The sequence below is a fragment of the Erythrolamprus reginae genome, chromosome 1 (genome assembly GCF_031021105.1).
Source record: "Erythrolamprus reginae isolate rEryReg1 chromosome 1, rEryReg1.hap1, whole genome shotgun sequence".
Classification (NCBI taxonomy): Eukaryota; Metazoa; Chordata; class Lepidosauria; order Squamata; family Dipsadidae; genus Erythrolamprus; species Erythrolamprus reginae.
This window is the reverse complement of record NC_091950.1, coordinates 268,513,793-268,540,537: the sequence shown is the minus strand read 5'-3', so window position 1 is coordinate 268,540,537 and position 26,745 is coordinate 268,513,793. Positions and strand designations below refer to the sequence as shown.

The 26,745-nt window shown below is 40.5% G+C and overlaps 1 protein-coding gene across 1 annotated transcript; it reads right to left on the bottom strand.

The window, feature by feature from the left end:
• Positions 1–1,130: 1,130 nt before the first annotated feature.
• CPSF3 (cleavage and polyadenylation specific factor 3) lies at positions 1,131–26,669 on the bottom strand. The gene is made up of 18 exons (XM_070732965.1): positions 26,393–26,669; positions 23,224–23,287; positions 21,221–21,318; positions 19,696–19,824; positions 19,363–19,540; positions 14,952–15,041; positions 14,379–14,529; positions 13,527–13,702; positions 12,387–12,545; positions 11,187–11,333; positions 10,227–10,379; positions 7,045–7,153; positions 6,365–6,463; positions 5,547–5,641; positions 4,899–4,986; positions 3,272–3,341; positions 2,966–3,062; positions 1,131–1,387 (listed from the first exon to the last, which is right to left on the bottom strand). Exons 1-18 carry the CDS (start codon positions 26,461–26,463, stop codon positions 1,283–1,285), a joined length of 2,079 nt encoding a protein of 692 aa, XP_070589066.1. The 5' UTR covers positions 26,464–26,669; the 3' UTR covers positions 1,131–1,282.
• Positions 26,670–26,745: the final 76 nt, after the last annotated feature.

The window sequence follows — 26,745 nt, the reverse complement described above, 5'->3', positions numbered from 1 at the left end:
TGTGGACTTACCAACCACGTCTGCTGGAAGTTTGTTCCAAGGATCTACTACTCTTTTAGTAAAATAATATTTTCTCATGTTGCTTTTGATCTTTTCCCCAACTAACTTCAGATTGTGTCCCCTTGTTCTTGTGTTCACTTTCCTACTAAAAATACTCCTCTCCTGAACCTTATTTAACCCTTTAACATATTTAAATGTTTCGATCATGTCCCCCCCTTTCCTTCTGTCCTCTAGGCTATACAGATTGAGTTCATTAAGTCTTTCCTGATACGTTTTATGCTTAAGACCTTCCACCATTCTTGTGGCCCTTCTTTGGACCTGTTCAATTTTGTCAATATCTTTTTGTAGGTGAGGTCTCCAGAACTGAATACAGTATTCCAAATGTGGTCTCACCAGCGCTCTATATGGCGGGATCACAATCTCCCTCTTCCTGCTTGTTATACCTCTAGCTATGCAGCCAAGCATCCTACTTGCTTTTCCTACTGCCCGACCACACTGCTCACCCATTTTGAAATCACTACCCCTAAATCCTTCTCTTCTGAAGTTTTTGCTAATACAGAATTGCCAATGCAATACTCAGATTGAGGATTCCTTTCCCCCAAGTGCATTATTTTACATTTGGAAACATTAAACTGCAGTTTCCATTGCTTTGACCATTTATCTAGTAAAGCTAAATCATTTACCATATTACAGACGCCTCCAGGAATATCAACCCTATTGCACCCTATTGTCATCGGCAAATAGGCAAACCTTCCCTACCAAACCTTCCCCTATGTCACTCACAAAAATATTAAAAAGAATAGGACCCAGAACAGACCCTTGTGGCACACCGCTTGTAACCTGTCTCTGCTCAGAATACTCTCCATTAACAACTATTAAATAAATAAACCTGTTCAATAAATTACTTTTTTTAAAAAGTGCATTACTTTTGGAACGCACCCTGTATATACAAGGTCAAGTTAAGATGATAAGTTTGAAACATTCTGATTCTTATGGTAATGAGTCTAATAACAAAAATACGAAGAAGCGGGTTGTTGTTTTTCTTAAAAAAGACAACCCTTTTAAAATCTCAGTTTATGTATTTTAGGCATTCATAGCCCATTTCAGCCAACAAACCAGGAGAAATCAGATTTTTTTCTATTTTACATTTTTTAATTGTAGACACTAACAGTTATTTCGGTCTGCCCATCCGGGGGCAAAATTATTTTAACTCAAGAATATTTTTTAAAAAAAATGTAAACTCATTAGAAGATCCTGATGGGTATGTACAAAATCTTTTCGTTTATGGTATAGGAGTGATAGCATCATAAAGTCGTTGTGCAGCCAGCTCGATCATTTCCCGAAGAGTTTCATCATCATCTTCGCATCCTGGTTCATGATCAACAGTCTAAAAGAAAACAAAACAGAAGCAGATTTAAGTGTCCTTGGTATGTAAATTTCTCAGGCCTGTAACTTCTTCGGAATGCAAGGCCCACTGACCCCCATGGCAGCCCGGGATTCCCTGATCTCTAGCATTAGAAAAATATGATTTTATGGTAAGCAGCAGCACAAACGTTATAACACAAAACGAGAAACTGCATGTTGAGGAAGGGAATTGAGTGTTTGCAACATGGGCGTATGACTTTTTTGAGAGCTGCGGACATGTAATTTGCTCAACACATCATTTTGGAAGAAATGAAACGTGTCCATGAGCTAGAAGGGGCTAGAGTGGTTTAGACTATTTATGGCACGTAAAGAAGACAATGCTGTCAAGCCATTTAGGTCAAATGGACAATTGGGGGCATATAGTTATAGTTTATTAGATTTGTATTTATTCGTTGGTCACACAGTATTTTTGCTTAGAGAATATTTTTTATTTTCCCTAGCCAATGTATACAATTTGTTTTGCAGCAGAAGCCTTACCTAGTGTGTTTTTTGTGTATATGGACAAGCTGTGAAAACCCAAGAAGCAGATATACCGAGCAGGGTAGATCTTACTTTACTCCAAATGCTTTCAGAGTCCTTTAGTATAAGCCAGTGTTTTTCAACCAGTGTGCCGTGAGACATGGTCAGGTGTGCCGCGAAGCTCAGAGAGAAAGAAACCAGGAGAGAGAGAAAGAAAGACAGAAAGAAAGAAAGCAAGAGAGAGAGAAAGCAAGAGAGAAAGAAAACAAGAGAGAAAGAAAGCAAGAGAGAGAAAGAGCGAGAGAGAAAGAAAGAGAACAAGAGAGAAAGAAAGCAAGAGAGAGAGAGGGAGGGAAGGAGAGAAAGACATAGAGGGACGTAGGGAGGGAGAGAGAAAGAGAGCAAAAAAGAGAGGAAGGAAGGAAGAGAAAGAAAGAGGGATGGAGAGAGAGAGAAAGAAAGAGGAAGGAAGGGAGAGAAAGAGGGAGGGAGAAAGAAATAGAGCGAAGGGGAGGAAGAGAGAGAGAGAATTTTTTTGTCCAAACTTTTTTTAGCCCCCCCCCCCCCCACTCAATGTGCCCCAGGGTTTCGTAAATGTAAAAAATGTGCCGCGGCGCAAAAAAGGTTGAAATTTACTGGTATAAGCTATCTAAAAAATGTTGTTTATGAGACAAGGAATGCAGAAATAATATTGCAGTTGCTGAATTGAATAACTGATATCTTGTAATCTTTTGGCTCTTAAGAACTCAATATATTTTGTTGAAGTAAGATTGCTGTAACATTCAGTAACAAAAACATTTCTATTAGACTGAAACACATTCCAAGTGCTTGTGCTGAAGTATCAATTTTAAATCTTCAATGTATTCAATTTATCAACATTTTTCCTTACTTTTGCCTAACTTAGTTTTTAAAAAAGAAAATATTGTTTTTTTCTTAAAGCTTTAAGTGGAGATTTTTTTGACACTTTTAAAATTTATAACGTTCTCTACTATTTTACTGGATTTCATAGTAATTTCTGGCAATTTCTAACTCTCCAAACATTGAAATTATCTTTTTAATTATAATATTTAGCTGTATTTACCCTTGTATCCAATGAGAGATTTGCTGTTTTTCCATCTACAGTGATGCTGAGCACATTATCCTTCTTTGAACTTACACAGTCTTCTCCAAATATGTCCCTACAAATAGAAGGCTAAAGGTAAGAAATATATACATTTGCTGGGTGTAGGTTTACATTTAGAATAGTGTCTGTTTAAGGAAATTAACACCCTAGTCCTGTCAATTATTCTTTCAAAGAATAGATCAATGGAACATTTATTGAGGACAATTCTGGGTATTACTTTAACCAGTCTCTGAATTGTTGGTTAAGTGCGCAATCATAACTTACTGAAGCATAATTTCCATTTTTTTGTTATAATCTTCTATTTCTTCTTTTATTGGCATTTTATGCATCATTGCTGAAAAACATAAATTGAGAGTCTTGTAATTCAATTGCTAATTATGCACTTTCCCTCAAGTGCAGTAGTTTGTGTGCAAAGATAGCCAGAGTAACTTCTAACCAAAATCCTGAAAAATGCACACAATCCTCTTTCACGTAAGAAAAATGTGGGCAACACTGGTCCCCCCAAATTCCTTTAAGTAGAAACAATTTTCTTACAAAAATCGACTAAGTTAAATTGTGCTTGAATCAGATAATTCTGGGGGGGGGGGGGGGGGGGGGTGTTAGATCTTCAGTTATAGATAGATAAACATAATTTCTTTTATCTGATAAGCTGAAGAGATACAATGAACCTTTGATTTAACTGACTAGTAAGGAAGAAGAGATGGCTATTAAATCTAAGTGCCAGTTAAAGACTGAGTTGGAATTTTTGAAACATAATTGTGCACAAGCAAACCAATTTTATTGATAATAGGAGGCAATGTTTTCAGGGGCAAACATGTAGACCAGTGATGGCGAATGTTTTTTGGCTCGGGGTTCCAAAAGGGTGCACATGCGCATGATAGCATGCTTGTGCATGTCCACACCCATAATGCAATGCCCTTCCCCTCACATGCACACAACGCCCCCCCTTGCTGTCCCCCGCACATAAGCACAGGCCTCACTGAAGCCTCTGGACTTCTGGTAGGCCTATTGGCCTGTTTTTCGCTCTCTCCAGGGTTCAGGAAAGCCTCCTGAAGCCTGAGGATAGCAAACAATGCCCAACGGGCCAATTGGGAGTTCAGAAACGAAACTGAAGTGGAGCAGCTGTACTAACTGTTCTGTCTAAGCGAGAAGGCCCCCAGGAAACTGGCCCCCACACACAATCGGAGTATACAAATTTGCAGTATATATATATTTTCAAAAAGTTCATAGTAGAAATAATGAGCTGCATAAATAGATATCAGCGAACGCTCAGCAGCATTCCAAAGCACATTTACCAGCTTTTTATCACAGTCTCAGGCCAGAAGCAACACCCCCCCCCAATTAAAATGTTTCTTTGATACAGTCTTTTAATCACCATAACTCACAGTATCTTGGCAGGAATTCCAGAGGCAAATTGCAGCTTCTAATACTTAATTCTAGCAGAAATAGTTCTGAGTCACAATGTCTAAGCCATGTCCTTTTTGTCGAACGCTGATGTTCTCAAATAGATCATCACGAGACACCTCCTTATATAGACACAAGGCGTGGCCAAGTGTTGTATAGTGCTATTCACACATAGATCTCTTCCTCCTCAAATATTTCTGTCTCTAATAGTCCTACGCACACTTGCATTGAGAAGGGGCAATTCCTCTTCTCCTGAGTCACTCATGGCCACCTCTGGAGGTGCAAAAGTCCCTGGTTGGCTTTCAGCCTCTGACTCCACATCCTCTACTTTAGTCTCAATTACATTAATTTTCAATTGTGCATAATAGACTATGTTACTGGAATAAGAGAACAACGCGTCTTAAGCTGCAAAATCGCCTTGCATCTTTTCAGAACACCTCATGCATTTTTGGTCTATATCTCTCAGCCAAATGAAAATAGTGAATACCTTTGTGAACTTTGGGATTTGATTGAATTTCTAGAATGACTGTTGTTACGGTGTCTGCATACATATCATTGGCAGGATTTGCTACCCACTGAAGGGGGAAAAAAAGGAAACAAATATTGTTTAAATCAAACCAGACAGCTTCACCTCTTGACTTTCAGAAAAAAACAATGGAAGATTTGTCCATTGGGGTTCATTTACTTATTTAATTAATTATTAATGAAATAGTAATTGTTAATACTGTAGTTTAAAAATTATTTCATTAGCAACATAGTCTGTCATTTTTGCTCCAGGGAAGTATTGCAATCTATTTATGAGATTTATTTTTTTAAAATAGCAATTGAAAAAATGGCAAGTCTGCCGTTGCAACTGAGCTAGGAATGAAACGGGAAGTCATGCCACAGAGTGCAAGATTAGATGGACTATAACAGATTAATTTTGTCAATTCTACGCTGGTAATATATTGGTCTTGGAATATTGTTTTAATGCTTTGTAAACTACAAGCATCACAGTATGACTGATGACTAGAAAACAAAGAAAAGCCAGATTATCAAAGCCACTGCCATTCTGTTTTATATATGATAAAATAGTTTCATTCTCTGTTGAAGCAATTTAATAGATACCAGAAGAAAACCACCAAACTGTCCATACCTCAAGCACCACCATGTTTGGTTCTTGGACCACAGTAATGTTTTTAAAAACTTTAAAAGCTGGCTTATCCTGGACCGCTATTTCTTTTATGTCCCCTTTAAAAAATATAAGAACAGTAAAATTACAACAATGTTTAACATGTAACATATGTTACACACACACACATAAACAAACAAACATTCTGCTAACTTATTATTCATTAGGTGTTTGGACTGCTCGCTCTTGTTTCCTTCTATGATACACATCCAACAATGTTGGGAGCAATACAGCATAGGCAAATAATGACCAGATTTGTGAAGTCCTGGCTTGCTTAACCATAGTTTATTAAACAAATGCTGTTATGCTTGCACATGTTAAATTTCAATAATAGTGTACAAACTTTGGATTCTAGCAAGATACCAAACTCAAACCAGGCAAATTATCTTGTGACTTAGCAGATGTGTACACAATGAATGTGCCAATCAGATACATTTAAATACAAATTATGAAATCATTTTAATTTCATGCCCTATCTTCTTAGGGCCATGGGGGATGGGGTGGGGGAGGGAAGGATGTTTTATAACAACCAGAAACGATTTCTGGGTTTGTAAAGCACCCTTTCCAAGGTCATTGTGATTTTGAACAGTCCTTAAAATGACTGCTTGAAAGCCTACTTGGATTTTGCTCTGATTTTTTTATCCTACAGAATAGTCATCATTCATCTCCCATTATATTGATTCATTCAAAATTTAATACCAAACTGAATCTTGTAGAATTTAGCAACCAGAAGTAGAGCAATTTTAAAAAAACACCAGTTCTAAAGTATTTCATCTACATACCTGTTAATTTTTGCAGATGGTAATGAAGGAGACTGAATGTGCCTGTGTATGGAATAGCTTGTGTCTGTGTCACAGTGCTCATGGCAAGATCTGTGTAATCTTGAACAATTTTTAAAGGAAAAAAGACAATATTTAGTATGTGCCACAGAATGAAGCCTACATTACTCTTCAACTGATCTAAGGGAGTGATTTGAATGCAGCTAGCTCCTTTCCAGATCTATTTAATTTCGGAGGGTCCATCGTACCACCACAAAGCAGCTGCCTTAAGAAAACAGAGATACAACAGAGCTCAGGTGGGTTTCAGGTAGCAATCTGCAGAGCAGTCTTGAAGGGCATACCTGTACTGAAATGAAGCCTCACTTCTTCAAAAGTTTTGCACAGGTGTAATTTCTGGACTTTTATTTCAAAGAACTGTTTCAGTCTTAATTGATATTAGAGTACTCTAAAACATTTTAGTTGGGAATTTTTCTTCATTTAAAACTGATAGCCTATATTTTAACTATATAAGCTACTGTACAAACAGTATAGACCACTTTTTAAGGTATGAACATTAAATCATTGTCACTGAATATTCACAGTCCAAATTGAGCAATATGAATTTTGAGTAAAGAGCACACACTTGGCTTATTAAAAATATATGAACTATTGGATATAGGGTGAGAAGGATAACTTTTACTTACTGGACAGATCACAAGGAGAAAGAATATGGTAGTTAAAGTTTCTTTTAACTAGTATTCCTGAAACTCGTTGTTCCTGTTCTGGTTTCTTATCAGCTAGAGAACCCATTACCTGAGAAAAAGTACAAAATTGTGGCTATTAGGAGAGATTGCAGAAAGGCGAATCAAATATATAACCTCTATTTAAGCAATTGAAAATAGCATTTGAGCTGCATGTTTCCCTATAGGCTCATATATAAACATCTGTAAGTAAATGTATATAATAATCTTTACTTCACTTAAGACGCTCTGCACCTAGCTTTTGAGGACAAAAACAAAGAAAAATATATCTCTCTCTGCCTCCCAGCAATTTCCTCCCAGCAAACAGCTATCAGTACAGATGATATACTCTGCTGTGTATTTCTGTGCAAGTGTGCCTGACCTATAGAAACACAAAGAATTGGAGAAATGTACATTATGGCAGTATATTAATGCCAGAAAGTTTTCTTAAATGAAGACACACTAACTCCTCCCAATTATTAAATAGATCTACTCTAAACATGACTAAGTCAGGGTTTAACTCAGCTGCCTTATCTTAATAATAAAACAGGAGACTCTTCCATTTCAGACTATATTTGTACAGTTGCTGTTAAAATTGCTATGGCTTTCTGGAAATATACATTATTCTCTGCTGTTTAAAAGAAGATACAATAGCACTGAGCCTCTTCAGATCAAGCATTTATTTGAAAAAGCTCCTTCATTTTGTTAAGTTGTCTAGAACAATAATAAAGCAGTCTTTAAAAAAATAAGTTTAATAATTTGAACATTCTATAGGCATTTATAGTTATTGACTTACCTCCTTGCAGCAAACAACAAACAGCCAGTTTCAGCACAGCCTAATTAGCACAAGACAATAAAAATCTGCCTCTGCCTCTACCTCAAAGCAATTTGCCTCCTTGCAGTTTTAGTTTCACTTTCAGTTTCAGCACAAGCAGCTAATAGGTTCAGGCTGTAGAGATTGCCATAGCCCAGGGGTCCCCAACCACCGGGCCGTGGACCAGTACCGGGCCGCGGGGCATGTTGCACCGGTCCGTGGAGTCAGCAGCTGCCGGCCCTCCTGCCGCCGCCCCCTCCCTCCAGCGCTTCGCCTCCCGCCGGGCAAGAGGCCTTGGGAGGCAGGTTCTGCCGGCCACAGGACGATGGACGGGGCAGAGGGGCGGGAAGGACCGAGAGGCTCAAGCCTCTTTTGGCTTCTGCCGCGGGGCGCTTTTGCGTTTTTGGCTGGGGGGAGGCAGGAGGGCCAGCCTGACCCCCTCTCCAGCGCTTAGCTCCCGCTGGGCAAGAGGGCTTGGGAGGCAGGTTCTGCCGTCAACAGGGCGATGGTGGAAAAGAGGGGCAGGGAGGACCAGCACCCCCCATGCTTAATCCCGCCCCCCAACCACACCCTTTTCCGCCCCCACCGGGCCATAGAAAAATTGTCTTGCTGAAACTGGTCCCTGGTGGAAAAAACGTTGGGGACCACTGCCATAGCCCAGTGATGGTGAACCTTTTTTTGTTCAGGTGCCAAAAGGGTGTGAGTGATCGGGTGCCCACACCCACAATGCAATGCACTCCCCCCCCCGTGATTGTGCACACAACCCCACTGCTGCCCATCCTGCGTATGTGCGCAGGTTTCACTGAGGCCTCTGGACTTCTGGTAGACCCGTTGGGCTGTTTTTTTGCCCTCCCCAGGCTTTGGAGGCTTTCCTAAAGCCCGGGTGAGGGTGAAAACGGCCTCCCCTCGCCCTCTGGAAGGGCAAAAATCAGCTGACCAGCATGCACATGCGCGCTGGAGCTGACATAGGGCAACGCCTCGTATTCCCTCCACGTTCCACCTGTGGCACACATGCCATAGGTTCACCATCACTGCCATAGCCTATGGCTGCCTGTCTGAATCAGTTGATGGTTGGGAAGCCGATAATCAGCTGGTTGTGCTAATCAGGCTCTGTGCTCTCGGTGCAAGGACATAAATTGTTGGGAGGCAGAAGCCAAAGGGTGGGGGTGGCTGGACCGGACTCCATTTGGTGTATAACACACACCCAAATTTTCACCCTCTTTTGGGGTGGGGAGGAAAGGTGCGTCTTATACTCTGGAAAACACGGTAATTTAACAGTGATACTAAAGAAGTATACAACATCCTTTTAAGTTCTTCCATTTTTTTGACTGACAAATTGAGGTTTTCCTAAAAATTAGGAGAGATATTTCCGCCTTTTATACTTCTATCACAGATTTGTCCCTGTTTTAAAAACAGTGTATCTCAAACTGCTCTGTTTCAATATTATCAGGCCAACTATGACTGTGCGGTCAGTAAATGACAACTTCAAACAACAAAAAAGTTTCTAATAATTGCACCAGCACAGCCAACAGAATATTCTGAACACCCTCAAGTTTACCTCAAAGGTGCTTTTTCAAGAGGCAACTGGACTTTCTGTTTTTATCTTTGAAGACATTTCTTTAGCTCTGAAAGGACAGCCTTTCAGGCAACCATGATCTGGATGATTGAGAATCTCCATAAACACTACTGTCACCCTCCATCCATTCAATCCTATGTTTCTACCACTGGAGAAAAATCCCTATTCTTTCCATAGTAGTTTAATTTATACAATTTATTATTCCTATAGGGTAGGGTAGACTATATATCTGTCATGGCAAACCTGTGACACATGTGCCAGAGGTGGCACGAAGAGGCCTCTCTGTGGGCATTCGTGCCGTTACCAGCTGCTCTTCTGGATTCTATCATGCACATATACACCGGTCAACTCATCTGGCATGCATGCACACCAGGCAGCTGTTCTCTTTCAGGTGCTGGTGCGCACCACCCTGTGTGTATCAGCATGCGCATGCTGGAACTCGGAAAAGAGCAACTGGCCGGTGCGCATGTGTACTAGACCAGCTGCTCAGCACACAAGGGTGTGATGGAACCCAGAAGAGCAGCTGGCTGCAATGCACATGTCCACCAGCCAGCTGCTCTCTTCCAGGTTCTGGTGCTCCAGCATGCGCGCACCCCGCATGCGCGCACCCCGCACATCATACTCCAGTTTCGGCACTTGGTGCCGAAAAGGTTAATCCTCACTGCTATATATATATTTTTAATAAGAAAAATAATGCCTTTTGACCAAGATCCAGGAAAAGATTCTTGTTAGAGCAAAGAAAAGATTAGCATTTACCTTGGCTAGTTTTTCTCCTCTGAAGTTTAGAGTCACAGCTTCAGTATTTCTAGGATTGTGGACTTCTATGTGAACTTCATCGTTATCTTCGTATTCACGTATTAAGGCAGCCTTCAGTCTGGCCATTTCATTCTGCTCCCCATGCACCAAGATCTGCATGACAAATACAAGCATCCACTATTAAGGTCATTCTTGACACAAGACGAGGGAGAAAGAGAAGAGAAAGCATATAGAGTATGATTTTAACAGTTTATTTACAATTTCCTTGTACTGGATTATATCTTCCTGGTGCTCAAATGTTACTATTCCTTTCCATCATTCTCAGCTTGGAAAGTACAAAGTGAGCAAAATAGCTCTCAGTTCTCTCCGTTTTTCATAAAAGCTGTCCCCCAAAGCCTTTCCATTTTTCACCAGTGAAGTAGGCTGTAGGAAAGTGGTGGTAGACAAGTGTTCAAATGCACAATGTATTTGGGACATGAGCCTTCATTTAAAAAAAAATAAAGTCTGATTTTCATTATATCATTCAGATGTTCTTGTTGTTTCTTCCTTGGAACTTTTTTTCCCAAATTATTATCTCAATATGTGTCATAGTATTTCCTGAAGAACCAGTTTTAAAATAATACTTTTAGGAAGTATTGATTGATTGTTTTGAGAAACAATGGAAAAGGAATAATAAATACGATCTGAACAGATAAACAGAGTTGGAAGAAACCTTCCAAGTCATCTAGTCCAACCCCCTGCTCAAGCAGGAGACTCTACCTAGGATTGAACTCACAACCTCCTGATTGTGAGGCAAAAGCTCTACATGTAGGTCACAGAAGCTGAGCAATTATTAAATATGTCTGAATGGTAAATTTATACAGGAAAGGAGATGGAGAACCTAAAATAAAATGCCTCGAACTTGTGTTGAGAACTGATCAATAATTATTCAATGTCTTGAAAAGAAGGTTAGATACTAACCACATGGGGAGGCTTGAGTGCCCGAATAAACTCGCTGGTTTGCTGGTAATCTGTATGAGCGGAGAAAGAAATGTAATCCACAGACATCTTCAGTGGTAACTTTTGTCCTGACATTGTTGTAATTTCTTCAGGCTCAGACATTATATGCTGCAACAGGAGAAAATACGCACAAATTCCAATTATATTTTATTATTTCATTTACAAAAGAAAATGAATTGAAGATGCCTTTTAAATGCCCACCATAACATTCTGGGCACCAGTCTGATCAAAGTTACAAAATTTAACTTCTCAAGGATTCTGTCATTCACTACAAAATACCCATGTCTGATGGAAATACATGAAAAGAAATTACTATGATAACTGGAGAGCATCCAAACGATTGTTTACTGAATTATAGTGCGTCACCGGACTCAACTGTCTTGGGATTAAACAGCCTGGATGTAAATTAATTTAAGTATGTGTAAAATACACATGTATGTGCACAGTAATACCACCAGGCAATGACATAGGCCACTGCTTGCCAACAAAGGTGAGATCACTATTCTTGAATGAGCTCCTAAATCCTCTGTGTGATGCTAGAAATAGTGTTTTTGTGTGCCTCTTTAGAGAGTGTATGAGATTATTCAGGCCATTCAATCATTCTTGAAATGTCTAGTCTCCTAGAACATATGATTTCTCACAGATTGAGGAAATGATGTCTGGAACACCTTAATCATATCTAATTGTGGGTTCCTTGGTGCTCTCTGAGTGCACTGATGATGTCATCTAGTTTGGTAATGAAACGTCTCTAAGAAAACAACTGAGCTCAGCACCAAGGAGTCCATAGCTCAACCCTGAGCTACAAATATTCTGGGTATAATTTTTTTTATTTGTTCCTCCATACAAACTTTTTCAATACATTTCAAAATACCTTCATATTACAATAAAAATTACAAATATTCTGGTCTTCCATGCGTAATTATTTACTATTACAGCAGTTAAATTTTCGCCATACATAAATTGTAAAGCAAGAATGAACATTTAATATGAAATAAATGCATAATAAGGCTGTTATTTATATTGATGTAAGTACGGTGTATATATTGTGCATTACCATGCTACCAAATTTATTTGATTAAATTAAGTATGGGTTGTCTTTTAAGCACTAATAGAGCAGTCAAACACTAATGTCTTCCAAAAGGTACAGAGAGAAGATCTCACCTTGGCAAGTGTTCCTTCCACACAATAACCTGCTATGATGACTCCATTTCTTTTGTCAGTGCACCAGCTCTCAAATAATTCTCTGGATAAGCCACTCTGCATCATACCAGGGGAAGCCATTACTACACTGGGACCAATGTCATCAAAATGATCCATGCTCTAGAGAAATAGAGAAGAAAAATGTCTGATGTTGTACTTGCAGTCTTCCGGTGTTCTCCTAGAGGTTGTTCTAGGAGTGGAATCGTTGGTCAATGGAGATTGGTTGCTCCAACAGACAGCTGCCTATTTAAAGAGCCAATACGATTGGTTCCAGCTACGTTGTAGGAGTAATCAGAACGTAGCTGTACACAATCACAAACTGCTTTCGGGACTCCAGCTCCAGATTTTTCCTCAAGGTTTACTCCTGAAGCCTTTTCCAATGATGGATATAGCCACAAGGCAATGGAGGTTAGCAGTCAATTTCCCTTCTACTAGAAGATGGTTTTGTCGCTTTATCTATGTTGGGACATAGAGCCCTCTTCCAAAACCACTGCAGTAGACCATAAGAATTACAGGAAGAGCTCCTAATATATGTGACCTCAAGAAGATACTCTAATCCTGCATTTGATAAATGGTAGCCAAACTTTTGGAAATCAGGACCGTCTCATAATAGAACTTAGCAATAGCAATTATATACTGCTTCACAGTGCTTCACAGCCCTCTCAAGTGGTTTACAGAATCAGCATATTTCCCCCAACAATCTGGGTCCTCATTTTACCGACCTTGGAAGGATGGAAGGCTGAGTCAACCTTGAGCCTGGTAAGATTCGAACTGCCAACCTTCTAGGCAGCCAGCAGAATTAGCCCGCAGCGCTGCATTCTAACCACTGTGCCACTACGGCTTGTCTAAATATATTACAGTTATTGAGCTATGTGTTTGATTGCTCAAGATCTCAAAAAATAAATTATGCTGGAGCAGAGAAGGAGAGAATGCAACTCTGCAAGCATCTGTTTCCCAATTTAGTTTTAACAAACTTGCAGGCACTTGAGACATTTATCAATAATTAGATTAGGGCAATTAAGAAGCCTAACCATAAAGCAGAACTAGATCGATTTGGAATCAACCTGCATATTCTGTAGCAATAGACTTATTCACACTGACCTTCAGATTACTAATGTGCTTGAATACGAAGGGGTTGTTGATATTGATTTGCTTGCGGATTTTATCATTCATGGCATTGACATAGGTCTGATACACTGCCATGCACTTCTTTGCCAGGGAAGAAGCATAGTATATAGGTATCTCATGTAGTTCAGGATGATTTTGCCAGTATTCATCTAAGTAGATATATAAGACATGGAGTTAATATGAAAAATTGTTCAAATATTTGAGTTCTGAAAAAATATCTGCAAAACCAGTATCGTTCCACAATATAACTTTTATCTTATTTGTATTCTTCAGCATAAAATCATAAAAATTATAATATTTTGTAGTTCATCATCAAAATGGCTACATTTATTCCAAGCTCAGGTCCATCTCCAATTCTTGACTGAGGTTTTTTTTCCAAAATGTTCCCTGGAAGAGGCAGGTTTTTTAAAAGCTTCTTAAAATAAGGTTGAGATTTTTCTTTTAGGATGCCATTCTACAGGAAGGGAGGTCCTGTGATCACTCCTGTCACAAATCTTGAGAAGCAGGGACTGTTATAGTTTCTAAAATTGTAACATTAAACTATGAAGATTATCCTCAGCATCTTGAATTGACACTGGAAACATACTTTACTGTCAATCTACACAGCTCCTTCAATGTTGGTGTCGTACAACACTGAATTGCCTAGTGTTAATATGCAAGTTGGGTGATCTTCAAAGGCAGTTCCAGGTAGAGTGCACCTAACAAAGGTTATCTGCCCTTCAAGAGTCAAGGATTCTAATTTCCTCTATTATTACATCCAGAGACCCAGACATGTTAAAAAAACAATTTATACAGATTAAGTTAGAAGTATTCATACATACACACCCAAAATCAAAAGCAATTCTTGAGCTCTTCCCAAAGCAAACACAGGAATGAGGCCTCGTCCTCCCCGGTTTACAATATCGTGTACAGTGTTACAGAATCGAGCCTCTCGCTCCTCCCGTTTCTCATGGATGTGGGTACCATATGTTGATTCCTAGACAAAGTTGCAGAATTACAACACTAAATACACACATAATCAAAACCTTCACTTCTTATGAGTTCATTGTGCAAGAAAATCTCTAACCAGGTTGATGATGCTAAAATGAAATAGAACTGATGTTCACAAGTGTTAACCATTGACAAATTACTTTACATTGGTAGGCGAACAATGGATTGTCTTTACAGCAAGCTGATCCTTTGAATGATCAATGTTACTGAGTCAAAAACAAAAGACAGCTAAGTCCCAATTTCATCTTTAGCTAACCCAAAAGATGGACACACATCACTGAAGAGGGAGCACGAGACTGAGGTTGTCAACATCACATTTTGGCAGAGAAATTATCCAGAAAACCAGAGTAAATATAGATCTAAATGAATTGATGTACATACCAGGATATATTAAAAGAAGAAACTTACAATGATAAGAATATCAGGCTTAATATTGGGAATTTCAGCTGCCATCAAATGCCTGTCTTCTTGTCTTGAGAAGTCACCTGTGTATAAAAGCTTTGAGAAAGAAGTAAAATGATATTGTAATTCTATAACTGAATAACAAAAAGATCAATAATCTAATCCATGACTTCTGGTTGATTGCCTTAGTATCTCCAAAAGTGTATACTGTGGATAAACAGTAAATGCTTGATAAGGGACCAATCTGACATAGCAAGATGTAAATTCAAGCACAGTGTTCTGCTTCTGTTTAGATTTTTTTCCTTTCAGTGCTAAAGTGAAGAGCTTATATCAGGGGCCTTTCATCTTCCAAGCTGTTGGTGTAAGAGAAAGAGAAAAACCCCTCTCACCTCAAAAAACCCCCAGTTCCTCTAAAATAGCAAACTACCGTATTTTTCAGAGTATAAGACGCACCCTTCCCCCCTAAAAGAGGTTGAAATTTTGGGTGCATTTTATATTCCGAATGCAGGTTTTTCTAAGCCTTTTTCCCCAGCCCTAAGGAGGTGCTAACAATCTTCCTGTGTCTTCCTGGTTTGCAGGATTGCTTTCATTGCTACTCCCTCCAAAAAATGATTTCTTCAGCCCTAGCCAGGGGATAAAATAATGTGCTGAAGCTGACCAGACTAAGGACACTATCCAGATAAATATCTGGTAGATAGATCCCCTCCCCCAATTTTCTTCCCCCAAAACTAAGATGCACCTTATATTCTAAAAAATATGAGTAATAGAAAGAACATCACCCCTGGACTGATTGATTGCTGATGATTAAATAATGTTTAAGATCTGATTTTACACCACCAAAAAATCAATTTATATAATTACACAATTTTTATCTTATATTTTATATATTTATATATGTTTTTTAGTGTTTTAGTGTTTTTAAATTGCTATTAATTGCTATTTTAAATTGTTATTAATTTAATCGATTTTTAATACAATTGGGGGTTCTAAATTAATGGATGATTGGGATAAATATACTTGTGGGTATGAGTGAAATGACTGGTATGATTGGGTTGGTGGGGGTGGGTGGGGTTATGGTATGGATGAGATGATTGATAATAGTATGGATGACAGATTTGGCCCACCTGACGCTCGGGAGACAGGAGAGGAAGGGGCACCGATCTCTGGGGTGGCAGAGGGTCGGAATATTTCAGTGTTGCTGGGGAGAGGCAGATATGGCGGGGGCCACAGAGTTAGCCGTTCCAGGGGAACAAGGGATCGTTGCTTAATAACGGTCCCTTGTTCTGGCTCTGTGAGCCCAATCTTGGGTACTGGTGATGAGTGTAACTCTGGCCCTGGGCTCAGGTTGCTGCTGCTTAATGCCAAGTCGATGGTAAATAAAGCTCTCCTCATCTGGGATCTGATCCTGGATGAGGAGGCCGACCTGGCATGTATTACTGAAACCTGGCTGGGCCCAGAGGGAGGTGTTCCTCTCTCTGAAATTTGCCCAGCCGGGTTTCAGATATGGCATCAACCTCGACCCCAGGGAAGGGGGGGAGGAGTGGCTATTATAGCCAGGGAGAGCCTTTGCCTACGTAGACTTATTGCTCCGGAAATTGCGGGTTGCGAGTCTCTCTTGATGAAGTTGGACTTAGGGGTTCAGGTGGACTTATTTCTCACGTACCTGCCTCCCAGCTGCGTGTCAAAAGCCCTGCCTGTGCTACTCGAGGAGGTAGCCGGGTTGGCGGTGGAATTCCCCGGACTCATTGTCCTGGGGGACTTCAATCTGCCGTCACTCGGTGAAACCTCTGGGTTGGCACAGGAGTTCATGGCCACCATGACAGCCATGGACCTGACTCAAGTAGTACAGGGTCCGACTTACGAGGGAGGGCACACACCTGACATGGTATTTCTTCCTGAGCAATTGAGTAATGGTCTGAGACTAAGGGGCTTAGAAGCATTGCCTTTGTCATGGTCAGACCATTTTCTACTACAGCTTGACTTCCTGGCTCCAATCCTTCCCCGCAGGGAGGCAGAACCAATTAACATGTTCCGCCCCAGACGCCTGATGGACCCAGAGGGCTTTCAGATGGCGCTTGGGGTTATTCCAGAGGCACTCGTCCACAGTTCGGCGGAGTCTCTTGCGGAGGCCTGGAACAGGGCTGCGGCGGAGGCTCTTGACCGGATTGCACCTTTGCGACCTCTCCGTGGCGCTAGACCCTGTAGAGCCCCATGGTTCAACGAGGAGCTCCGGGAGTTGAAACGCCAAAAGAGACGTCTAGAGAAGCGATGGAGGAAGAGTAGGTCTGAATCTGATCGAACACTTGTAAGAGCTTTTATTAAGACTGACAAAGTGGCGCTCAAGGCGGCAAGATGCGCGTACCATGCCGCCTTGATTGCATCAGCGGAATCCCGCCCGGCCGCTCTGTTTAGGGTGACCCGCTCCCTTCTTAACCAGGGGGGAGTTGGGGAGCCCTTGCAGAGTAGTGCCGAGGATTTTAACACGTTTTTCGCTGATAAAGTTGCTCAGATCCGGGCTGATCTCGACTCCAATTGGGAAACAGAGTCAACTGACAACGAGTCAGTCGAGGTGACTGGGGCATGTACTTGTCCACCTGTCTGGGAAGAGTTTGATCTGGTGACACCTGATGAAGCGGACAAGGCCATTGGAGCTGTGAGTTCCGCCACCTGTTTACTGGATCCGTGTCCCTCCTGGTTGGTCTCGGCCAGCAGGGAGGTGACACGGAGCTGGGTCCAGGAGATTACCAACGCTTCCTTGGGGAGGGGAGTTTTTCCAACACTCTATAAAGAAGCGCTCGTGCGCCCCCTCCTCAAGAAGCCTTCACTGGACCCAGCTGTACTTAATAACTATCGTCCAGTCTCCAACCTTCCCTTTATGGGGAAGGTTGTTGAGAAGGTGGTGGCACGCCAGCTCCAACGGTCTTTGGAAGAAGTCAATTATCTAGGTCCCCAGCAGTCGGGTTTCAGGCCCGGTTACAGCACGGAAACTGCTTTGTCGTGTTGATGGATGATCTCTGGCGGGCCCGGGACAGGGGTTTATCCTCTGTCCTGGTGCTCCTTGACCTCTCAGCGGCTTTCGATACCATCGACCATGGTATCCTTCTGCACCGGGTGGAGGGGTTGGGGGTGGGAGGCACTGTTCTCCAGTGGTTCTCCTCCTACCTCTCTGGCCGGTCGCAGTCGGTGTTAGTGGGAGGGTCAGAGGTCGGCTCCGAGGTCTCTCCCTTGTGGGGTGCCTCAGGGGTTGGTCCTCTCCCCCCTGCTATTTAATATCTACATGAAACCGCTGGGTGAGATCATCCAAAGACATGGGGTGAGGTATCATCAATACGCTGATGATACCCAGCTTTACATCTCCACCCCATGTCCAGTCAACGAAGCAGTGGAAGTGATGTGCCGGTGCCCGGAGGCTGTTGGGGCCTGGATGGGTGTCAACATACTCAAACTCAACTGGATAAGACGGAGTGGCTGTGGGTTTTGCCTCCCAAGGACAATCCCATCTGTCCGTCCATTACCCTGGGGGGGGGGAATTATTGACCCCCTCAGAGAGGGTCCGCAACTTGGGCGTCCTCCTCGATCCACAGCTCACATTAGAGAACCATCTTTCAGCTGTGGCGAGGGGGGCATTTGCCCAGGTTCGCCTGGTGCACCAGTTGCGGCCCTATCTGGACCGGGACTCATTGCTCACAGTCACTCATGCCCTCATTACCTCGAGGTTCGACTACTGTAATGCTCTCTACATGGGGCTACCTTTGAAAAGTGTTCGGAAACTTCAGATCGTGCAGAATGCAGCTGCGAGAGCAGTCACGGGCTTACCTAGGTATGCCCATGTTTCACCATCACTCCGCAGTCTGCACTGGCTGCCGATCAATTTCCGGTCACAATTCAAAGTGTTGGTTATGACCTTTAAAGCCCTTCATGGCACTGGACCAGAATATCTCCGAGACCGCCTCCTGCCGCACGAATCCCAGCGACCGATTAGGTCCCACAGAGTGGGCCTTCTCCGGGTCCCGTCAACTAAACAATGTCAGTTGGCAGGCCCCAGGGGAAAAGCCTTCTCTGTGGCGGCACCGGCTCTCTGGAACCAACTCCCCACAGAGATTAGAACTGCCCCTACTCTTCCTGCCTTTCGGAAACTCCTTAAAACCCACCTTTGCCGTCAGGCATGGTGGAATTGAAACACCTCCCCCGGGCATGTTCAATTTATACATGGTATGCTTGTGTGTGTGTCTGTTAGCATATGGGGTTCTTTTAAATCTTTACATTTTTTAAAGTTATTTGGATTATTTATGATTTGTTCTATCTTGTTTTGAGCCGCCCCGAGTCTTCGGAGAGGGGCGGCATACAAATCTAAATAATAAATAAATAAATAATAGAAACAGAGGACCAGAGATTTCTCCACGTTCTAAGGAAATACCTTCACTCCAGCTATTTCAATCATAAACATGGCTGCTCCCAGAACATGTCCGGCGTGGTAACACCAGAATTTGATGCCAGCCACCTCTTTTACTTCATGAAAGTTTATTGTTTCAATTTTCTCCATGCTTTCTTCCAGGTCGGTCTCTGTGTATAGCATATCATCTGCAGAGATATTGCTAAACAAAACAATAAAGGCAGATCATCGTCTTATTCAACAGATTGTCAGATTTATTTTTAAAACAGGGTTGGGCTTGAAAATATTCAATCCAAAGTCCCAATTCATATTATTCTAAGGCCATTTTCTCCTTAAACTTTAAAAAGTTTAATTTACCTGACTTTGACGTAATCTGAGAGCAGCCATCTGTAAATCGCTTTTGTAGCATGGGTCATGAAAGTTCTTCCTTTAAAGCTGGTTTTTTGCAGAAACCATGGCAATGCCCCACAATGATCCAAATGAAAACTGTAATAATTAATTTTTAAAAAAAATAGTGATGGTAAATGGGAACTGATGTACACACAGCAAAAAGCTAGACAACTTTTTAAAAAAAATATTTTTGTTGTTAGAATGAGGACACATTTGCTATACTTGTCCAGCATTAAAAAAATCAGTCTGGCAAATCCAATAGACATTCTAAACATCAGCGTTGTAACATTTACAGGACTAGGATTGGCAGAGGGAGGGTGCAATCCATTACATTTCTAAGAATGGACCAAAGCTTCAAGTCTATGAATGGGAAAACCATTCAATATACATATACCAAAACAGTGCAGGAATTCTGAGGCTCCGTTTCTGGCTGGTTTTGGTCTGTTTCTAGACTGAAAGAGAAGTGGTCCAGGCAGAAATGTTTTGGGATGAAAGACAATGACGTGCAGCAGCAGTCTAGGGAACATAATGAAAGAAAGGCACTGGGAAGGTTGGGAGAGCTGGTGGCTGATTTAGATAATTGCCATCCATGTCCTTAATTTCAATGCATCCTATTCAGCTGCTCTGCTCCACCTCAACTCTCTCTTTTCAAGTCTTTCCATTTCCTACAGTCCTTTAGCTGTGGTTACAGACAAATTCTTTGGCTTCAAATGCACTGGGAGATTTAAGAAGAGGCAGACTACAGGAAGATCTTGCCTTTCGTAAAGTTCTTAAGACCCATCTCTGCCGTCAGGCATGGGGGAACTGAGACATCTCCCCCAGGCCTATACAGTTTATACATGGTATGTTTGTGTGTATGCTTGCTTTTAACAATGGGGTTTTTAGTGTTTTTTAAATTATTAGATTTGTTCTTACATTGTCTTTGTTATTGTTGTGAGCCGCCCCGAGTCTACGGAGAGGGGCGGCATACAAATCTAATAATAATAATAATAAAAGATCAGGGCAGTGAATAGGTGAGTTAAATATGCCAGGTTTAAAGCAAAGAACAGTGACGATGATAGGGGATGGAGAAACTGAAGAGAGGTAAGGAAAGCCAAGGTGATTAGACAATCAGTGGCAAGTTAGAGGACAAGTATGCCTTCGGAGAGGGGCGGCATACAAATCTAATAAATTATTATTATTAAGTCACACATACCAGGATGGGAAAGTTGAGGGGGGGAGGGGAAGCCTTTCTTTATTCTCCTTTTAAGACCACTCGAGATTTTGCCCAAACCAGTGGTGGTATCAGAATGTTCCAGGTTTTGGTTTTGCCAAAATCAACTTGACATAACTTCAAAATCACAATAGTTTTTGCTTTGAAAAAGAACACATTTTCAGTTTTATGCTTGGCCCTGCACAACAGCTGCGGTTTCCGTGTTGAATCCAGAAAGTTTCTTGAAGCTTACCCTGTCATAGTAATGGTTAACGGCAAGATAAATCATACATCACTTACTGACTTATCAGAAGGAGATCAGTTTCCGCTGGATCTATAAGATCAATATAAGGAAGAGCATCCATTCCTTCTAAGCCAGGATGGATTCCACAGTCAAGCTGAAAATGCATGTTGAAACCAAGAAGAATATTACTAATCACTAGCGGTATATATACATGTGCATTCTATGGCATCAAAATCAAACCAATAAAGCTTATACGGCATACTTACTGTTTTGTAACATTATTCTATTTTTTTTTAAAACTAATTTTGATTTAATTATATACATTTTAAAAGGAACAACATTAAACAAAACAAAACATTTACATTTATACACATATACTTCTAGGGGTATCTTGGGTAAATTCTCTTGACGATCAATTTTTGCTTACTATAAAAAATACATATTTTGTAACATTATTCTAATCTCAGGATTTGCATGTTATTTTCATCTGATAATAATAATAAAGAATTGTCCATGTTTGGGCCAGTATGCCACAGACAAAAAAATAGAACAAGTAGAAATTTTCTATGACATTAACAGCAATGAAGAAGAGATTAATTTTAACATTACCACCCTGATTGTAGTATCCAAGTAATATTGAAATAAATATTGTATAAAGCTATACAATGAATAGCTTTAAACTGATATTTTATTCAAATGTAATATTAAAACATTCTCATCTTTGTATAATTAGCAGAAAAATGGAATAACCAAGATAAAGAAATACCTCAAACTTTATTTTATTTCCTTACTAACAGCTAACAAGAATGAAGCAGTGCAAGATTTTTCTCTCTCTAAGACAGTCCCCTCATGCCCAAACCCACCAAATGTTAAAGATCATGTAAGTCTATGCAGAGGCTGACTGGACTAGATTGGGATTCAAGGGATAATTTTAGGAACTTTCTTTTTAAATATATATATATATACAGTGATACCTCGTCTTATGAACCCCTCGTCATATGAGCTTTTCGAGATATGAACCCGGGGTTTAAGATTTTTTTGCCTCTTCTTCCAAACTATTTTCACCTTATGAACCTGCCGTCACCACTGGGATGCCCTGCCTCGGGACTTCCGTTGCCAGGCAAAGGCTCCCCTTGTTGGTAAACTCCACCTCCGGATCTTGTTGTCAGCGAAGCGCCCATTTTTTTCCCAGGAGGGGAATCCCAGCATCACAAAAACGGGTGCTTCACTGGCAACGGAAGTCCGGAGGTAGGGTTTCCCAGCGAGGGAAGCCTCAGCGAAATCGCAGCATCGCATTAATCGCTTTTCCATTGATTCCTATGGGAAACATTGTTTCGTCTTACGAACTTTTCACCTTACGAACCTTGTCCTGGAACCAATTAAGTTTGTAAGATAAGGTATCACTGTATATTGTTATTGAAGAAATTTTAACAAAGTAAAATAGCAAGGATATACCTTGTTAATTCTACTCTCCACCATCCAAAATACATACACTTGGGGGTGGGGAGGATTCAGAATATACATTTAAGTGAATGAATGTTAATGGAAGTTTTTAAAGTAGATTTTAAAGGATTGTTTTTATGTATTAATTGGATTAATTTTACTATTGTCTCTTTATATGTTGTGAGCCGCCCCAAGACCTGGGAGAGGGGCGTCATACAAATCCAATTAAATAAATAAATAAAATAAATAAGTGAAGACACTGAATAATAGATTCACAATAAATGGAGAATGAGAATGAATTGAGAATTATGAACAAAAAAGCATTACAGCCAAATGTACTGCATGTAAATATATAAGAAAAACCTTAGGTAGATCTAGCCACAACTGAATAAACAGCTACTTTTATTACAATACATATGAGTCTATTTTATTACAAATTATAATCATATGCAATATATTTTATAAAACTTTTTATTTTTAAAAGTTGTTTTAACATAAAATTGTCATTAATATTGTCCAGATGTTGCTAATGCCTAAGAAAGAGACCCACATTTGAATAACATGAAAATTAAAATTAAGAATTTTACAGATAATGTAAACAGAAAAATTATATTACCATTATCTTCCTTCCTTTAAATTCCAAAACAATACATGATCTTCCTACTTCTTGCCCAGCACCTCTGCAAAAGTTGTTAAAGGAAATTTAAAAAAAAAGTTTAGTTTTTTGAAAATAACTAAGATGTGTAAACTATTCAAGCAAGGTGAGATCTTTACCTCAACTCTGTGATGCGTACCAAAAGAGTGCATCTGTACCCACACCCATAATGCAATGCCCTCCCCAATGCATGTGTGCACCAAACACTTCCACTCTCCCTCTCCTCCTGTGCATGCACACAAATCTCACTTAAGCCTCTGCACTTCTGGTAAGCCCACTGGGCCATTTTTTCCCATCCATAGGGTCTGGACACTTTCCTGAAGCCCAATGAGGGCAAAAACAGCCTCCCCCCCACCTCTGGAAAGCAGAAATTAGCTAGACAGCACAAACATGTGTTGGAGATGACATAGGGTAGCATCTCATGTACCATGAGTTTGCCATCACGGCCTTAACTCAGTGATCTCATTTGAGCAGGATGGCATAACTTATTTAAAGAACAACGGCTCTGTGAACCATTAGGCCTAAACTCTGAACTCTTAAGCTTAACTCCAGTTTATTTAAATGACCTGAACTACATCACTGTGATATTGCCTTTTTCACTCAACTACAATTAAAATTAATCAAAGTTTATCTAATTTTGGCTATACAATACCAAAACCAGGAACAGAGGTAACCGAAGTTTGCGGTGCATGCTATACTACATGGGCTTTGGGAGATCAATACCAAGTTATTGATCAAGGTTGGTTTGTTTTTTGCAGATTTTTTTTTTTTGCACAAACCCAAACAATTGCACAACTTTTGAGTCTTCTGAAGCTGCACTCGGATGTGCAACAAAATTTCTGCAAACCCTTCTCCCCACATTGATACTTGAAGCCCACTGAACCAGCTCTACTTCAGCCCTGTTCTGTGAACCGGTAGAAGCAGGAGGCTCTACCCACCCATTCGGAACACTTCCGCGCATGTGTAGAAGACTCTGTGCATGCGCAGAAGCATCACACGTACATACAAGCATAAACGTGAACCGGTAGCAACCTAATTTAGAAATCACTACTGCACTGAATATGGTACAAAACTTAATGATTGTCATAGGGGTAAAATAAATATTAAGAATATATAACAGAAGTTGACAACTTAGTTCAAAACCTCCTTCTTGCATTTGTTTCGAGGTTGCTAAAATCCAGACATTACTAGAGAGCAGCAAAGAGAAATTTGTTTTTTGCTCTCCAGTCATCTAATGGTCATCCAGATTTTTGCAGCACAATTCAATACCTGCATCTATCAAAGATATGCAGGAGCTTCCATGAGCATTTCAATTTCTGTAAGACAGATTTGGAAAGCATTTTATAGTAGAGAATTTAAATTATCTCAACAATAATCTCTTCCACAATCCGGCAGCACACAGCCTTTCAGAGACATATAATCTGCTTTTCTGATTCTTAACGATCTAGGGGCAACACAAAGATATGACATACAACAAGTAAATCAGTTGCAAGTAAGTTGCAAGTAAATCAGCGGTGGATTGCTCCCGGTTCTGCTTGGTTCTAGGAACCAGTAGCACTGGCAGTGGAAGGCTCCAATCACCCACCCAGAATTTTTCTGCGCATGCACAGTAGCATCACGTGTGAGTGATAATGTGCATAAATCAATAGAAAAGGGTTTTAGAACCCACTACTGAAGTAAATCTACACTGACAGCCAAACCAGTTCCTAATAATTATTAGTCATTTGCCCAGGCAAACTCACAAGCAAAACTCCACTTAATTCCAGTTTATCATACAGGTAGTCTTTGACTTACAACCACAATTGAGCCCAAAATTTATCTTGTTAGGAAACAATTATTTGTGAGTTTTGCCTATTTTACAATTTTTTTTGCAACAGTTGTTAAGTACAGGTGTTAAGTTAGTAACAGGGTTAATAAGTAAATCTTGTTTCCCCACTGAGTTTGCTTATCACAAGATCGCAGAAAGATTACATGATAATGAAGTACTGCAAATATCATAAAAATGAGTCAGTTGCCAAATATCTGATTTTTGATTATGTGACCCATAGGGATGCTGCAATGGTTGTAAGCGTGAAAAGTGGTCATGTCACTTTTTTATTTTATTTTTATTTTATTTTATTTATTTATTTATTCATTCATTCATTAAGTCAGTCCAATACACAATAAAGGTTAAAGGGAATAGACATGTAGTAATATATATCAAAGAAAGGATAGAAGAAAAGATATAAGAATAAAATACGTCAATGAAGAATAAAGGAAAAGATATATGAATGGAAAAAAGATATAGGAGATATAGGAGAGACAGTTGGACAGGGGACAGAAGGCACAATAGTGCACATATGCACACCCCTTACTGACCTGGAGAGGTCAATCGTGGATAGTATAAGGGAAAAATGTTGGGGTTAGGGGTTGACACTACTGAGTCTGGTAATGAGTTCCATGAGTGCTGTGGTAACTTGGAACGGTCACTAAATGACCTCTTGTAAGAAGAGAACTATGTGTACCAGTAATATCTGCTTACTACTTGTTCAGCAACTGTTCAAAGTTATGATGGTACTCACTAATGAAATAGAATAGAATAGAATGGAATTTTATTGGCCAAGTGTAATTGGACACAAGGAATTTGTCTTGGTGCATATGCTCTCAGCTTACATAAAAGAAAAAGATACATTTGTCAAGAATCATATGGTACAAAACTTAATGATTGTCATAGGGGTCAAATAAGCAATGAAGAAACAATATTAATAAAAATCTTTAAGTAGAAATATGAAATTTAAATTAAGTAGAATTTAATTTAAACTTAAACTTTGAATTAAGTAGAAATATGCAGAATCAAAGAGCAGCCTATTTAAAAGATAAAGATGGAGCCATGGTGGCACTGTGGTTAGCATGCAGTATTACAGGCTAACTCTGTCCACTGCTAGGAGTTCGATCTTGACCGGATCAAAGTTGACTCAGCCTCCCATCCTTCCGAGATCAGTAAAATCAGGACCCAGATTGTTGGGGCAAATGTGCTGACTCTGTAAGCTGCTTAGAGAGGGCTTGCAAAGCATGGAGATTTAAAAACAGGGGCCGCGGGCAGAGGAGCGCGGACGGAACTCCGAGGACCAAAGCTTCTCCCGTCACTCACAAGGGCCGAATCAGCAGCTGGTCGCTCTCTTCAGCTGGGACGAAGGCTTCGGTTCGCCTCCTCGCCGACATCTTTAGCAGGAGGAAGAGGGACTCGCCTTGTCTCTCATCGGCAGCTGTACATCACTAACCGCCAATTCCCCCCACGCGCCTCTCTCTCTCGCTTTATTTCTCACATACACATGCCATAAGTACTAAAGCAGCCGGAAATACGAAATCTCCCTCAAGTTATCCTCGACAGCGCATGCGTACTGTATTGGCGCTCCCCCCCAGTCGGCAGAAAGAAAAGCGCTTGAGGAAGGACCGGAAGTTCCGTAAGCATAATGGGGCGGCACCCGGAAGGAAGAAGAAGAA